Source organism: Zea mays, chromosome 5 (genome assembly GCF_902167145.1).
Source record: "Zea mays cultivar B73 chromosome 5, Zm-B73-REFERENCE-NAM-5.0, whole genome shotgun sequence".
NCBI lineage: Eukaryota > Viridiplantae > Streptophyta > Magnoliopsida > Poales > Poaceae > Zea > Zea mays.
Window position 1 is genome coordinate 30,144,098 of NC_050100.1, and position 17,062 is coordinate 30,161,159.

At 46.2% G+C, this 17,062-nt stretch overlaps 1 protein-coding gene across 4 annotated transcripts in view; it reads right to left on the reverse strand.

Moving 5' to 3' along the window:
• Positions 1-3,278: 3,278 nt before the first annotated feature.
• Positions 3,279-17,062, reverse strand: part of LOC103626170 (transportin MOS14) — a 33,421-nt gene continuing 19,637 nt past the window's right edge. For 2 of the 4 annotated variants that reach the window (XM_020538289.3, XM_020538290.3), the window contains 15 exons: positions 15,152-15,233; positions 14,971-15,053; positions 10,535-10,654; positions 10,372-10,423; positions 9,935-10,090; positions 8,794-8,917; positions 8,605-8,686; positions 8,442-8,530; positions 8,294-8,368; positions 8,138-8,192; positions 7,241-7,360; positions 7,071-7,163; positions 6,843-6,988; positions 6,382-6,559; positions 3,281-4,050 (listed from right to left, as the gene is read on the reverse strand). In XM_020538289.3, coding sequence (XP_020393878.1) covers positions 3,763-4,050; positions 6,382-6,559; positions 6,843-6,988; positions 7,071-7,163; positions 7,241-7,360; positions 8,138-8,192; positions 8,294-8,368; positions 8,442-8,530; positions 8,605-8,686; positions 8,794-8,917; positions 9,935-10,090; positions 10,372-10,423; positions 10,535-10,654; positions 14,971-15,053; positions 15,152-15,233 — 1,743 coding nt within the window. In that variant the 3' untranslated portion in view covers positions 3,281-3,762. Of the gene's footprint in view, positions 4,051-6,381; positions 6,560-6,842; positions 6,989-7,070; positions 7,164-7,240; positions 7,361-8,137; positions 8,193-8,293; positions 8,369-8,441; positions 8,531-8,604; positions 8,687-8,793; positions 8,918-9,934; positions 10,091-10,371; positions 10,424-10,534; positions 10,655-14,970; positions 15,054-15,151; positions 15,234-17,062 lie in introns of all 4 variants that reach the window. The other 2 variants (XM_008646564.3, XM_008646565.4) reach the window with 2 other exon arrangements.

The following is a 17,062-nucleotide window of genomic DNA, read 5'->3' on the forward strand; positions in this document are numbered from 1 at the left end:
TAGCCGTAATCATTATTCAAAGACATAGAATAATGTCGGCGTTTCGACCCCGGGGGTCCCTGGACCGACGAGTAAATTATCGCTGCGTGTCCCAGCCCAGATGGATCGGTGCGAGATGGAACACAAGGGGGAAAAAAGGGAACCACGGCTCGTGTTATCCTGCGCCCAGGGTGGATGCGCTTGCAGTAGGGGGTTACAAGCGTCCGCGAGGGGGAGAGAGAGAGCATGTTCGTCAGCCCGTCCTCCCGCGCGGCCACCTTCTCGTACGAGGGCCCTGGACCTTCCTTTTATAGATGTAAGGAGAGGGTCCAGGTGTACAATGGGGGGTGTAGCAACGTGCTAACGTGTCCGGCAGAGAGGAGCCAGAGCCCTATGTACATAGGGGTGAAAACGGGCGGATACGGACGGATAGTAGCTCATCCTGTATCCTACCCTAATGTATTTAAAACGGATTCGGGATCGGATACGGATAGTTAGAAACGGGACGGATACGGATACAAGGACCAGATATTTATCCGGGCGGATAAGTGGCGGATACGGATATTATTTGATCGGATATCGGATACTTGTCGGATAATGCATTAATTGGTTATCATAAAATATTCTTTTCGACCACGAAATTGCAAGTAAATTAATACTAATAAACATTTAATAGAAGATAATCTCAAGTTCCCACATAAAAATGGTAAAGTGAAGTATTAATTATGTTGAAACTTGGATACTTAGAGTGATTTCACGTGTAACTCTCGCAATAAGTGGAAATAAAATAGAAAAAACGTTTACATCCTGTGGATTTTATGGTCCCATTATTTTTTATGACTATATGTGGCCATATGTTGTACCTTCGTATAACTTCATAGATTTCTGAGGCTATTTGTACATTATTTATTTCTTTCTACATAAAATCATCAAAATGTAATTAAAATTCATAAATACACTGGTTTTGACCCAAAATTGCAAAAAGCTTACCAAAACAAATAAACATTCTATTCAAATAAAACCTCAAGTCGCCACATGAAAATGATAAGTGAAATATTAATTATGTTGAAACGTCGATACATAAAATGATTTCACGTGTAACTCACGCAATAAGTGGGAGTGGAATGGAAGAAACACTAACATCTTGTGGATTTTATAATCCAAAGGTTTTTTAGAACTATATGTGGATATATGTTGTGTCCCCGTAAAAATTCATGAAATTTTTAGGCTATTTGGTGTATTATTAATTTCTTGTTGTAGAAAATCATCAAAATACAATTAAATTCATAAAAATATTGTAGTGTCGACCGGAAATTGCGAATAAGTTACCAATATTAATAAATAGTTTATAAAAAGATAATTCTAAGTTCCCACATGGAGATAATCTTAAGTCCCCACATAAAAATGTTAAAGTCTATTATTTTGATATAAATTTAGACACTATTTCAATGATTTTGGCCTAAAGATATGTTTAAACAAATATGTGTTGTACTACAAAGTTATAGATCTCTTCGAGCTCTACAATTTTCATATAAACTTTATCTTCATCCGATTTCATATGTAAAAGTTATGATTTTATAACTATATTATTATGCAGAAAAAGAAAAAACGGGTACCCGAATTCCGGGTACCCGTATCCGACCCGAATATCCGGGTATTTACCGGGTAGTACTCGTTCCGTATCCGACCCGAATCCGAAGCTGTACTATCCGGGTATTACCCGTATCCGTCCCGAATATAAAAATATCCGTATCCGTATCCGAAAAATGGTCCCGAATCAGTATCCGTATCCGGTACCCGTTTCGGGTACCCTACCCGTTTTCACCCCTATATGTACATGCCGACGTGGCTGTCGGAGAGGTGTTAGTGCCCTGTTCATGTGATGTCGTGGCCGTCGGAGGAGCGCTTGAGCCCTGTAGAAGCACAGCTGTCGGGGCTGTCGGGTCCTTGCTGACGTCTCGTTGCTTCCGTAGGGGGCTGAGAACCGCCGTCGTCATGGGAGCACGCGGGGTGCCATCATTACTTGTTTACCGGGGCGAGCCAGATGGGACGCCGGTCTTGTTCCCCGTAGCCTGAGCTAGCTAGGGGTAGGGTAATGATGTGCCCCTCTATAACGTGTTCGGTCCGAGCCCAAGGTCGGGCGAGGCGGTGACTCCTCCGAGGTCGAGGCTGAGTCCGAGCCCTGGGGTAGGGCGAGGCGGAGACCGTCTTCCGAGGTCGAGGTTGAGTCCGAGCCCTGGGGTCGGACGAGGCGGAGACCGTCTTCCGAGGTCGAGGCTGAGTCCGAGCCCTGGGGTCGGGCGAGGCAGAGACCGTCTTCCGAGGTCGAGGTTGAGTCCGAGCTCTAGGGTCGGGCGTGGCGGAGACCGTCTTCCGAGGTCGAGGCGGGGGCCGAGCCCCGGGGTCGGGCGAGGCGGAGCTTCCTATGGCGCCTGAGGCTAGACTGGGCTGTTGTCAGCCTCACCCTGGCGGGTGGCACAGCAGTCGGAGCAGGGCAGGCTGCGCTGTTTTCCTGTCAGGTCAGTCAGTGGAGGGGCGAAGTGACTGCGGTCACTTCGGCCCTGCCGACTGAGGAACGCGCGTCAGGATAAGGTGTCAGGCGATCCTTGCATTGAATGCTCCTGCGATACGGTCGGTTGGCGAGGCGATCTGGCCAAGGTTGCTTCACTGCGAAGCCTGCCCGAGCCGGGCCTCGGGCGAGTCGAAGGTGCGCCCGTTGCTTGAGAAGGCCTTCGGGCGAGGCATGAATCCGCCTGGGTCTACTGTTCCTGCCCGAGGCTGGGCTCAGGCGAGGCGAGATCGTGTCCCTTGAGTGACGGAGCTTTGACCTGTATTGCGCCCATCAGGCCTTTTGCAGCTTGTGCTGATGGTGGTTACCAGCCGAGTTTTAGAAGTCTTGAGGGTACCCCTAATTATGGTCCCCAACAACTAAACTCATAGTTTTATAATAAGACTATTTAATAGCCGTAATCATTATTCAAAGACATAGACTAAACTTTAGCCGAGTGTAACCAAACACTCTCTTAGTCTATTGGGCTTCTATCGTTTTTCAGTTAATTTTGTTTGCTAAGGTCTAAAACCAAAATTACTTCAGTTATTTCAAATTTCTAAAACATGAAACCAAAATTACTAACAATTAATTCGATTCCAGTTCCAATTAATTCTTCGATTCAGTTCTCCAAATTCGGTTTATTTTGCACAGGCCTACTTAACATTTACACTCTGCAAGCATGGGACGGAATCTTGTCGTGGACACACTAATTAACGAATAGATGCAAACTTCTGCCCACGATTCAAGGTGAGCTTAAAATTGCACAAGTTCTAATCATCAAACTTGAATTACCTTTAGGGCCATTACATTTGGTGACCATAAGGGAACACAGACTAGAATTTTCTTTAACAACCGGTATAAGCTTACATAATAAAATCGATGGCCACCCTACTTTACAAAAAGAAGCTGAACGGCCAACGCAAAATCAGGCCCACGGTAGATCACCATACCTCATGATCTGCCAGTTATACCAAGTATAACACTGTTTTTTGAGATAATACAACACAACTTATCTCCCTCCCCAAATACACAATTTGTGGCACATGTACAAAGGGGAAACACGAAAGAATTACAATGCTAACTGGCCTATCTATGCTCTGAACAAATCTGAACTGTATGCCGCCGCAACTCAAACCTGTATGAACTAAGAAAAAATTCCCAAGATGACGTGAGTCTTCAATCAACACTGACTCACTGGCTTTCTAAACTTGCCTTGCAGAGACATCCAGTTATCACATCTGTTGTCGAACCACCGTGACGGTCAAATCCTGAGGCCGCAAGGCACTTTGAACTAGGTCTTGCACTGTTTTGTTTCGTCTACAGATATCTGAGATTTCTCCGAATCTATCTGTTATGTTATGAAGACTAGACCCGGAAGTAGCATCAGATATGATGTTGAAGAATCGCAAACGTTCAGCATCCGTTAAGGCTTGTGGTGGTATAAGATTAATGCTTTCCCTTGCCCAGTTCAGCATATCCTCACCAAAGGCTCTGCTAAGTGACAGCAGAACATATGAAACCTGCAAAAAGGTACAAATCCACGTGTTTTTTCAGTAATACAATAAACTATCAAAATTAGAATTGGCACGGTTTTTTTTATCGAACGTGCAGCTATAGATAAAGAGAAGAATAATGAGGATTACAAAGCAGCAAAAGCTGCCACAATCAGGGCCCTAGCTAAACCTAGGGATCCAATATTTTTTGCCCCACCTAAAACCCAACACATCAGCTCATCTAAGAAGCATCTCTGCAGCCTTCTAAAGGAGATTCCCCATTGAAAACTGCCTTGCTACGATGAAGCCACAAAAACCATGCCCCTAGAATGATGGCACTATTTAGCCCCTTTCTCTTGTCTCTATGCACGCTATTGTCCAGACGTTTCCACCAATCCGCCAAGGAGGGCTCGTCAATGGAAGGAATGAAGTGACCCAAGCCAAAAGGGGATAAAATATTGTTCCAGAACTGACGGGTAAAGATACATGTGTTTAAAAGGTGCAGGTATCTTGCTGCTGATCACATAAAGGACAGGTATCTGGATGTGGCAGCCCTCTCTTTTCAAGCCTGTCAGCGGTCTAACACTTATTCATCATAGCCAACCAAAGAAAGAATTTACATTTTGGAGGAGCCCAGGACTTTCAAAGCCTTTTCCATGGCTCAAAAGTGGCTGAACCGGTGAAAAGAATCTGGTAACAAGATTGGGAGGAGAAAACCCCTGAGGCCGCATGTCTCCACCTATGCTGGTCAGGAACTTGGGATAATTCAACCTCACTCACGGCGTCCAATAGCAGCAGGTACTGTTGAAGCCCAGCCAGGGACAGAGGAGTTCTAATATCACGATCAGGAGGGTTTGTGCTGCACCGCGGAGATGCACTCTTTGAAGTTTGACATTCAGACTGATGTGCTCGCCCTCCGACGAGCTCCACCAAGCACCTTATCGTCTACCTGCCCAGTGAAGACTTGGCTCGCCGCATCTACAATTGGCACGGGTTTGAAGCAGGCTCTCCGCATTTGAGGAGGAAGGCTAGCCTCAGTTCATCTCGTTCCCAGACCTCACTCATGTGGGGCCCTCCGTGTCTGCCCTTTTCTTGTGTTGATTTTCTACACAAATGGCTGTTTGCGTGCCAGAGGAGTTAGCCATTTTATAGCCTCGATAAAGATCCTGTTTGGCACAACCAGGAGCTGTTTTTCTCTCTCCTCAAGAAATAAACTAGGAGCCCAAAAGATCTCCGGCTGCTTGAGTATTGCAGCATAGGAGCCGAAGTCAGAGGGAGCCCAGTCAAAAAGGTTAAGACTTTTTCCTGCAGTACTAAACTACTAATGATAGCTGGAAGCGACCAACAAAGTACAACAAAATGTAGGTATGCAGGGATGAAAAAAAAATGTGATATAAGGAAAATTAAAAGTGATGCGGCTTAGTTACACCTAAGGCAGCACAAATGCAACAATCACCATAATTAATAGTGGGACATTCAGTTCCACCTTTACAGTCATTTTTTCTATATTATATACTGTTAAAATGATGGACAATTAGTGACCAGATATAGTCCTATGGCTATCTCCAGCAGCCCCTATCCCACCACCTATCTAATTTTCTATTTCAAACTTCACTATATAAATAGTATACCATGTAAAACAGTGTTCTGCACATCCATATGCATGTCCTTACTGAAGATAGCCTAATGAGACTTCATTCCAAAATTTAGGCCGTGTTAGTGCCTAGGTCAAAATTCTCTTTACTTTGATCAAGTTTATGGAAAATACATTAACATCAAGTTGATGGATTTAGTGATATTAAACAGCTGCATTTTTCTATAAACTCTATCAAAGATAAGTTTGACTTAGTGCAGAACTAAAACGACCTACATTTTTTGAACAGGGGTAGTATATCAGTAAGTAACTAACGTTCCAATCCAATATGTTTCTATGTAGTTAGAAGGGTATTCCAATAACTTTGTGACCAAATAAGAAACATATATTTTGACAAAAAATAAATATAAAAAGTGAGCTATATTTGCATCTTTGCATCTGTTTTTCTTTTTAGTAAAATATCTGACAACACAAAAGAATGTAGATTTATGTCTTTCCAGCTGCTAGTAGAGCAAAAGAAAATATTATGTAAGACATGTTCCTTCTAGCTGTCGATAGAGAGTAGAGTAGTGCTAGATAAGGCAGGTCAACAATTGTTCGATGGACACAAATGTAACAAACAATAATGGAAGTACCACTGTAAAATTAGTCTTCTTTTAATGCAATGACAAAAAGGCTTCGTTGTTGTTGTTTTTAATGCAATGATACAATTCTCATGCATGTTTCAGTTTTTTTAAATCGAAAAATACGATCTTACAACCCACCTCCTCCAGACGACCAGATGGTAGCGCCCCTGTTAAGGCAGCAATCATTATTCTAGTAAGGGTTGTACCACGCTGAAGTATGATTGTGTTAATAACTTCACGGTACTGTCCCCCGCCAGATGAGTTTGGAAGATCAATGACATCAGATAGAAAAGACAAGATCGATTTACAGGCTTCCCTGTTACATAAAAGTTAGGTGACGACATTAGACTTCAAACTGTGAAAATAAAACACAGGGAATAAGAATGTTTTTTTCATAGATAAAAGTGTTTGGGCAAGACTGCTAGATGGTCAGATTAGGATCAACTCTCAAATGATTTTGATATATATCAATAAGGGCATTGTTGTATTGTATGTATAGAGAACTTTTCGAATTGGAACCAACTCAAGCAACTCAGAGCCTTGTTCAAATGTTTATATATACCAGCCATTGCGCAGTCAGCCAATCTTCAGGCCATTACCTGTGATGTATAGTTATACCAGCCATTGCGCAGTCAACCAATCTTTGAAACGTTTCTGTAGGTATAAACAGATCAGGACAGTAACGAATACATCTTGATGCTAACAAATAGCAATCATCAGCTATATCTGGTCTGGCTGTAAAATCCTGAAAATACAGTGCAATTTGGTCAGCTTTTGTGTTGCCAGCATGTAGTTGTCACCTACGAATCAAGAGAAAGAATAATTACTTGAATCGTTCTGAGAAGCTGCACTGTATGGCTGAAAAGTATTTGTATCAAGCTAGTAAGATAGCCCGCACAAGATGGATCAGATCCAAAAATCTACAAAGAAAAGGAATTGTCAGAGGGGAATATACAGTTTAAATTGATTACTCGACTCTTTGAAAATATAAATCAACCTTGATAACTTCACTGGACAAGTAAAGGAAGCAAGACTGTTTGTGTTGTTGGTAGAGAGTTTGGATTTCTTCAAGCATTGCACCAATCGTCATTCCCATGAACCTTCCACATGTCCTTACCTTCACCCAGACAAGGCATAGCATTAGTCAGCGGACAATAAATATCCAATGGTATTGAAGTGACCACAAAAGATGTTTGTAATCTGCTTCAATCCCCTTACTACAAGCTAAAAGAGCAAAATAAGAGCTTGTTTGCAATCTCCAACTCCAGCTTTAATACTAGATGATAATCTGTACATTTTATGAAGTAGTAAAGTACTGAAACAACAGTCTACAAAGCCCTGGCATGATAAGCTAAAACTTAAAAAAGTACCTACACACTTTTATGCTAAGAACCCTGGTGCATCAGGCATGATAAACTGAAACCTACAAGGCTATGCTGTAGCCCATGATCAACACTACTCATAAAACATCAGGTAGTTTTCTGTTCCAACTTTTAATTAAACATTATGAACAAGAGATTCAGAATCCATGTCTGATACTCCCTCCGTCCACAAATGTTTCGCTATGTTATTCGTGTCGGTCAAACTTTCTTAAGTTTGATTAGATTTATAGAATATATTAGCAACATTTGTGTCTTCGAATAATTTTAATACAAAAATATATTCAAAAATCTATCTAATGTTACTAATTATGTACTATAAATATTAATATTTTTTATATAAATATGGTCAAAGTTAAAAATGTTTGACTCCTCGAAAAGTGAGAACGACCAACATTTGTGGACGAAGGGAGTACAAGATAATAGTTCCATAATGCATTCCTGATGGCACTTTCATAAGATTTGAGCAGAAAATATATCAAAAAATCAATATGCTAAACAAGTAACAAACTTACAGCAAATTTGCAAGATCGGCATATTGACTCCATGGTACGGGTATCCCATGCTCGTCTGTGCATAAGAGTATTTTGATAAAATAGAAGTCGAGGAGAATATTCATTATACGACAGTACTAGGAACTTCTGTCAACAACTCCATGGTATCATACTTACTGATCAAAGATACTCTTGAGTGTCGGCCAATATCTATATACAGCTTCAGCAACAACTTCTGGTTGTTTCACATTACTGGAACAGTTTGGAGGATTTAGTAAACAAACATTTTTCAATGGAAGAAATTTAGAAATAGAAAGGCCACCACCTGAAAATGCTTGATAGTCGGTCTATATGTACAGTTAAATGCCGAGCAGGGACTCGTTGAAGAACTTGATCACCCTGCTGGATAAATTCCTTTTTATCGAAGTAAAAAAAATTAGAATGGATACAATAGTCAGGCCCAATTGACTATAAAAATTGCTACCTACTTGCAAGGGATTGATTACTGGCTGGCAGATTAACTCCAGGGCTCTACTAGCAGATTCTGGTGGAAGCGTTGTGATAATCACACTGATTGAAGTGTATCAAAATGCAACAGCGTGCAAGGTGAGTACTTGAGACAACCAAAAAGTTTTACTAACAAAAATAGCCAAGCTGGATGAGAGGAATCATAGAACCTTAGGGCTTCAACCAAATGCAACGAGTCCTCTGAAGAAACTTTATAACCACCAACTCCACTGATTGCAATATGGTATATCTGGAAGAGGCCATCCAGGGACCCTGAGAACTTCGTCCTACAATCTTATCACCAAAAAAAGGATAAATTAAATAAGCAGTAAATAATTTATGACATCAAAACATAAATTTGGGCAAAATTCAAAGCAAGGATAAGTTCCCCGTGTTGAAATATAAGTGGATTGCCCACCTCTTCCCAACAACTTAAGCTTTTGAGTTCATCTAGTTGTTGCATGAAACCTAACATGGTATCAAAGTTAGAGGTCTCGTGTTTGAGTCCTAGTAGAGGCATCATTTAGTCCACTCCTTTATTTCCACGTTTGCGCCTTATCTGTGGCTACAAGTGAGTTGGAGTGTTGAAGTATAATGCTCCGTTTGGATGTGGATATTGGAGGGCATGGAATATAATTTATAGACTTCCCCATAAGGATTCGAAGCGTATCGAAGACTCGAATGATACTGAAGATTTGAAGGATACCAAAGATTGAAAGGTTAGGTTTTTTGGGGTAATAACTTCCAAGTTTCAAATTTAAGTGAGGAGATTCAAATTCTATTGTTTGGATGCCGCTAAATTGGAGTTTGCAATTGTGTGGTCTAATTCCACGCAATACAGGGAGAGAGAGTTTCTAGTTATAGTCCAATTCCAGAGAATTGGGTCTCTGATTCCAAATCTCAATTTCATGTGCAACCAAACAACATAATTTAGGAAAGTGTATTCCAATTTGCAATTTTGTGCTCCAATATCGACATCCAAATGGGGTATAAAGTGAATTGCCCACCTCTTCCCAATGGCTTAAGCTTTTGGGTTCATCTAGTTGGTGCATGAAACATTAAAACCTAACACCCCACATTATTCAACAGCACTGGCACTTTAGGATTTGCCACCAGACACATCACACACCAATGAGGAAATGGGGTGCCAAATCATGAATGGCCTCTAATACATTAGCCTAGCCCATCCCAAATTTTAGAAGTCACAGGCAATAGCCCAACAGTATCAAGCTAGACATATTAAAACAAAATAAGACGGTTCCGAAACAGATGCAAAAGATAATACACTGCTAAGTAGATGCAGGTGCATACCTTCACATATGTACTTAAAGGCCATAGAAGCAGCCGCAGCTGTATCCTCTGATGTACTCATACCCTTATTGAGAATATCAACTAGAGGTGGTAGAATAGATAATTCAGCTGGTGCAGCATCAATCCATTTTGAAAATGCTCCAATGGTCAAACAAACTGTAAGTATAGTTCAGAACATTGTGATAAACAGGCCAGGTAAACCATTTATTGCATGGTTGTTATTCAAAAGGCAAAAGCACACAGCTAGTAGGATCAAAATGAATATAACCATGTAACTCGGTAACAATAAAAATCTGTCAATGGGAATAAGCAGCTCTAAGTGTCATAAACATTAACATCTTGATACAGCTAACCAGATACTGCCTACTGAGCAGGTACAGCATTAAACACCATGCAAAGATCAAGGACTTCTGAGCTATTCGCGCGGTGAAGCATACCTGTTTGTAGCAACTGCTCATGTTGAGGAAGGCAGGGAAGCAGTGACATAATCTTTAGAAAACAATAACAGCACATGATCAACACCAAATAATAAGTTAGAAAATCTTGTAGATAATCTAGTTAATGTGAAACATTATAGGACAATCAATATGCTATCAATACCTGTGGTAAAATTTCTCGCTCCTCAATTGAGACTGATCTAGCAATTGCTTGTATACAAAACAGGGTAGCCTCTACAGGTTGCCACTTGGAGTTCTGCTCATTGTTGCAGCTCCCATATGCCTAAAATACAGAAGCCAAAACTGTTATTATTGAGAACTAAAGAAACTTTCCTGGTGCAACTCCGGGAGGCAGTAGTCAGTCAGTTCGAAAGAAAACTGAAGCCTGAGGTTAAGCAATCATCGTTATGTTGTTAATATCTACTCCCTCCGTCCCAAAAAGAATGCACACCTCGATTCTTGAGAGTTGGAATGGGAGACCAGGGGAATAGGGTTGGGCAGTGTATTAATAGACCGAATAACTGGGCTAGGCCCATTACAAGGGACGGGTATCTAACACCCCCCGCAGTCACAACTCTATCATGTACAGATGTTGAGACTGGACCGAAAGTCTAGGAATACACTGGATGGCAGCCCCTTGGTGAAGATGTTGGCGAACTGCAGCGTTATGGGGACGCTGAGAACCCGAACGTTGCCTACTGCGACACACTCCTGGATGAAGTGCAGGTCGATCTCCACATGCTTCGTGCGCTGATGTTGCACGGGATTAGTGGAGAGGTAAACGGCGCTGACGTTGTCACAGTAAACTAGGGTGGCGCGCTGGAGGGGGTTGTAGAGCTCGTGGAGGAGCTGGCGCATCCAGGATGCCTCTGCCACGCTGTTGGCCACAACGCGGTACTCAGCCTCGGCGCTGGAGCGAGAGACAATGGACTGCCACTTGGCGGCCCAAGAGACAAGGTTGGCGCCCAGGAACACGGCATAGCCGGAGGTGAACCGATGCGTGTCGGGGCAGCCGGCCCAGTCACTGTCGACGTAGACCACAAGTTCCGACGTCGAGGATGGTCGGAGGAGAAGGTCGTAGTCGAGGGAGCCCCAGAGGTACCGCAGAATCCACTTGAGGGTGGTGAGGTGGGGCTCCCGTGGTGTGTGCATATGAAGGCACAACTGCTAAACGGCGTAGGCGATGTCGGGCCGGGAGAAGGTGAGGTACTGGAGCGCGCCTGTCAGGCTCCGGTAAGACGTCGCGTCGGCGACCGGGAGCCCGTTGTCCTCAGAGAGCTTCGCCTGAGTATTAACAGGCGTGGAGCAGGGCTTATAGTCAAACATGCCAGCCCGCTCCAGAATGTCGATGGCGTACTGACGCTGGTGCAGGAAGAGACCCTAGGGCCGGCGTTCAGCAGTGATGCCGAGGAAGTGCTGGAGAGGCCCCAGGTCCTTCATCGCAAACTCCCGCTGGAGGACGATGATCGTGCGTTGTAGAAGAGCGGCGGTGGATGCCGTGAGCACAATGTCGTCGATGTAGAGGAGGTAGACGATGTCCTCGCCCCGCCGGTAGATGAAGAGTGATGTGTCCGACTTGGCCTCGACGAAGCCGATGGAGGCCAAGTAGGTGGCGAAGCGGCTGTGCCAAGCCCGCGGCGCCTGCTTGAGGTCGTAGAGTGAGCGGTTCAGCTGGCAGACCAGGTCCGGGTTAGCGGCGTCGATGAAGCCGGTGGGCTGGCTACAGTAGACAGTCTCCGTCAGAGTGCCATGAACGAAGGCGTTCTTGACGTCGAGCTAATGGATCACCCAGTTCCGGTAGAGGACGAGGGAGAGGACGGCGCGGACGGTGGCGAACTTGACGACGGGGCTAAAGGTCTCATCATAGTCCACTCCGGGGCATTAGGTGAAGCCCTGAAGGACCCAGCGGGCCTTGTAGCGGTCGAGAGAGCCATCTGAAGCAAGCTTGTGGCAAAACAGTCACTTGCCATTGACCATATTGGTGCCGGGTGGACGCGGCACCAGGTCCTAGGTGTGGTTGGCCAGCAGGGCCGCGTACTCTTCCTCCATGGCCCGAGGCCAGTGTGGGTCAGCGAGGGCGGTGCGAACGGAGGAGGGGGCCGGGGAGGCGTCCGGTGTAGTGGTCATGTCAGCGGCCAGGATCAACTATCGACAAGCCAAAGAACACCGGCGGCGCGGCGAGTCACCATCGGGTGAATGTGTCCAGGGTCGCGGTGAATGGCGATCGGGTGGTACACCGATGGCTCAAGGGTCGCAGGCGTGGCCGGCCCACGACGATGATAAACGACGTCGGGGTCGGCAAATCGGGACGGGGTCCATGGGCGCCGACGGAGGAGCTCTCCCGCGGCGATGGTAGACGAGGGCGGGGTCAGCAAAGCGGTTCACGCTCGTCGACGGGGCCGGAGTAGCTGAGGCCGCACGTGGCGCAGGCAGGGTTGGCGGGGCCGCGCGTGGCGCAGGCGTGGTCCGCAGGGTCGTGCGTGGCGCAGGTGGGTCGACGGAGCCGCGCATGGCGCGAACAGGGTCGACGGGGCCGCGCGTGGCGCAGGCAGGGTCGACTGGGCCGCGCATGGCGTAGGCAGACGTGCGAGCGTGGGCGTCGAGGCCACATGTGGCATGGACGGGGTCGACGGGGCAGCGCGCGACTGCGGTGAAGCTGCGAGAGGTGCTGGCAACGGTGCGAGGCAAGATGCCTGGGAAGGATGGGTACTCGGATCAGACTCAAGGAAGGAGGCGAGATCGGTGGGTGGGGAGGGGGGCCAGCAAGGGGAAACACATCTTCGTTGAAAACGACATGACGGGAGATGATGATGCGATGGGAGGTGAGGCCAAGACAGCGATACCCCTTGTGGTCAGGAGAGTAGCCAAGGAAGAGGCAACGAGTGGAGCGTGGAGACAACTTATGGGGAGCAGTAGCGGAAGTGTTAGGGTAGCAGGCACATTCGAACACGCGGAGGTGGTCGTAAGAGGGGGTTGTGTCGTAACAGGGCGAAGTAGGGGGTGGGGTGGCTCACCGCCTTTGATGGGAGGCAGTTCAGGAGGTGGGTGGCGGTGTGCAGGGCCTCTGCCCAGTAGCCGGCAGGGAGAGACGCCTGGAAGAGAAGGCAGCGGATCATGTTGGTGGTGATGCAATTGACAATAACAACCATATATAGCAACCATAAGTTAAAAAGGATGGGGACCATGATATGTTCATAATTCTCCCCAAAGCCCATCAACTACATCACCATAAGTCTGCAGCAGGGGTTACTCCGTTGTTGTGCACCACTTCACACTCGTTGTCATGTGATATTGTAATTTGTATTATGTAGCTTGTCAGGGGTGGTTTATGAGGTGTGTGTTGTCCACCGTTTGTACTCTACTCTTCTTTTCTTTTAATGAATTGATACACACCTCTCCTGCGTATTCAAGAAAAAATCTTCGCACTCTTGTCCTGCATCCCGTATTTCTCTCAATCAGAGTAAAATCCACAAGTTATCCAAAACTATCACATCGAATTTACCCAATCAATGAAGGTTGGGTCATCGGCACACATCTTGAACACATCGAGGTCGCGAGAGCAATGCACGAAGCTCCTGCATAGCCTCTTCAGTCTTCACTGCTTCTTGCTTGCTACTTTTCTAAGTGGTTGCTTCACTGCTTCTTATTGCTTTGCTCTGTGGCCAACAGGATGTAGTGTAAGTGCAATTTCAATTCATTCGCGTGCCTCCTACTCATGCAGCAGGTTTCTCCATGTGCCTCCTTCCGCTGCCCCACCTCATGCCACCAGCCTCACCAGCTACTGGCGCAGGTTAAAAACAGAGCAGCGACCTTGACCAGTGCGGTTGCCGGAGGGGTCAGGACGTAGGGAAGGGTGCCAATGGATGACAGTCCGGCTGTCGACATGGGCGGGGTGCGCGACCAGCCCGCGACCGCGACCATGATGAAGGCGGTCGAATGAGGGAAAAGACCAAATGCTTGGGAAGACGGAGGAGGGCCAGGCGCCGCGCATGACGAGCCCGTGACCATGACGGACGTAGATGGAGGTAGGAGCGCGGTCGTGGGAAAAGCGGTTGCAACCATGGAGGCCTAGGTGCGGTAGAGTGGATGGGGGAGGGAAGAGAAGCGGGTGGGAGGGTTGCCAGCCATGGTCGGAATGGCGAGCAGCGAGCTCTGGGGAGGAGCCGGCAGCGGCTAGGGGAGGATTGGGGAGGAAGTTAGCTTGATACGATGATAAAGAGGTTTGAGGGAAACCCTAAACCCAATTAGGGCAGCCACTTGTGTGTGTGTGTATATAGTGCCGTAAGGAGGCCTCTTTTTGATGTACTGGTCCACTAGGACCTCTCTATTTTTCTTCTTAATACAATGACACGCAGTTTTCCTGCGTTTTCGAGAGAAAAAAGCCCATTACATTAGTATAACACATAATCCAACGGTTTCGATAAAAGAAGAGTCTTCTGGGAAGAAATCCACGTGATAATAATGAGCACAATATGCCAAAGTAACCAAGAAACTAAATAAATCACAAATGACAAAATACATCGTGTAAGGAAACCGCCAAGACAACAGAGAGATTTAGCACAAGAACTCAGAAATAAAACTAGAGATAGTTTAAGTGACCTGAGCAAGCTTGGTGGAAAGTAGTTTTAGCGTCGAGTCACCCCCAAGAACTTCAGTTGCATCAAGTAGCACATCACTAACAGCTGAAACACGAATGGCCCTAGTTCTGTTTTACAATTGTATTGCACAAGATAGGCAAAATGGACTAATGAAACCAACTAAGAGAAATCAGGTATTGTACCATATCTAACATGTCTAAAATCCTTGCGGTCTTCCTCGGAAAAGGTGTGGTAGTCCTCAGGGTATTCAACTCGAAAACTGACCTGATCCAGAAATCAACATAAGATATGAAATCAGACACATGAAATGAAATAACTCAGTGGACATTGCTGATTTCATTACATGGCAAGATTATAGGGAAGATGTTATGAAATCCTTAGTCCTCAAATACTTACCAGAGACAATGAAAGACACTCGGTAGAGAATGGCCTCTTCACGCTCAGCCCCTAGCCCTAGACCATCATCTCCCAACCCCAGCCCCGTCACTTCCCTCCTTGGCGTCAACGTCCACCACCTCAACCCCTCGCCGGACCTCACTCCAAACCCGGCGAACACCTCCACGAACCCCCCTCTTCCTGCATCAGGGCCCACAGCAAACATCGTTTTGGCTTCCTAGTCTTGGCGGGCTAAGTTCCAGAGATGGAGTGACGACAGTCCTACCCCCTCGTTTTCTGGAGGCTCATGTGTCGTGCCTTACTCTTATAAAGGTGTGCTCTCCAATGATGGGAGAGTAGCCTCTTCTCCGTTGTGTGTTGCTGCTTCTTCTCAGTTGAGGGGTGCCCACCAGTTGCAAGCGGTGAAGAAGATAGTCTGTGTGCGCCCGGTGCTGCAAAGTTAGGCGCCAGCGCTTCCTACCCGTTCTGAAGACAGGTGGCGGGAAGTGGTGCGTAGGAGATCTAGACACGCGGCACTTGGTCCTCGTCAATGGTCCCCTGAAGATCTCCAAGGAAGGTGCTACAATTGTCTTTCTCCCTCCCACTTTGTTGTTGCATGTAGACGACCTACCCGCTGCTTTAGGTGCAAGGGGTTTGGCCATTGTGCTTCTATGTGTTCACTTCAGGCGAGTACAAAGGCGACGGGACTGCACCATGAGCGTCGAAGTATTCGCGTTCCGGTGTGGTAGCGGCTATCGAAGATGCAAGGCTCCGGCCCGCGTGGTGGTACATTGCAAGAGTTCAAGCGTAGAGAATCGGTGTGGAAGCGAGTCACTCTGTTGCAGTCGACCACGGGGGCTGATCACCTTTCACCCATACCGTTGGCGCCGAACTTCGAAGAGGTTGCTCCACCCGTTCGTGGCAACAGGAGAAAGAGGCATCGTGCGAAAAGAAGGCGGGCAGTGTTCGAAGATGCACAGGCAATGAGGCAGCAGTCCCCAGCTACAGTTTCTACTGAAGAATTAGATGCTCCGACGGCACTGGAGAAGATCAGTACAGAGAAGGATCAGCCTGTCAAGCCCATGAAGTCCCCTTCTTGTGTGCTGGAATTCTTGGTTGAGATGACGTGAGAGGTTGCATCGTTGTGGAAGGCGTTATTTGTCATGACAGCTGGTTCCAGGCCTGAGGTTCTTGGGGCTGAAGTCATCAAAGAGGTAGCTCGAAGTTTTGACGTCGAGGAGCGTGCAATGTCCATTCATCTGGCCAGGCTAGAGGACTTCATTCTATTCCTACCGGACGAAGACACGGCTTCAAGGGTTTTCAATGGCGGAAGGATTTTCAGAGGTCCGCAGTTCGATCTCGCTTTTAAAAGGTCGACGTGTTGTGCAAATGCTTTTGCGGCAACGCTCCTAGCCTTGGTTGATGTTGAGATCAGAGGCATCCCGACTCATGCATGGTCAAGAGATATTGTAGATCAGCAGTTACGCTATTCATGTGTTATTACTGAGCTGCACCCAGCGACAATATTGAAGACTGATCTCTCGTCCTTTATGTTGAGAACATGGTGTGTAGATCCGGTGAACCTTCAACGTGACATGAACCTAGTCATTACAGAGCCGAGGCTAGTGGGTAGGGAGAGGTGTTGCCTATCCTACATGTTTAGCCTAGCGGTCACTCCTGTCGATGCCTCGATAACATCCCTTGTTTCCTCCCCTCCG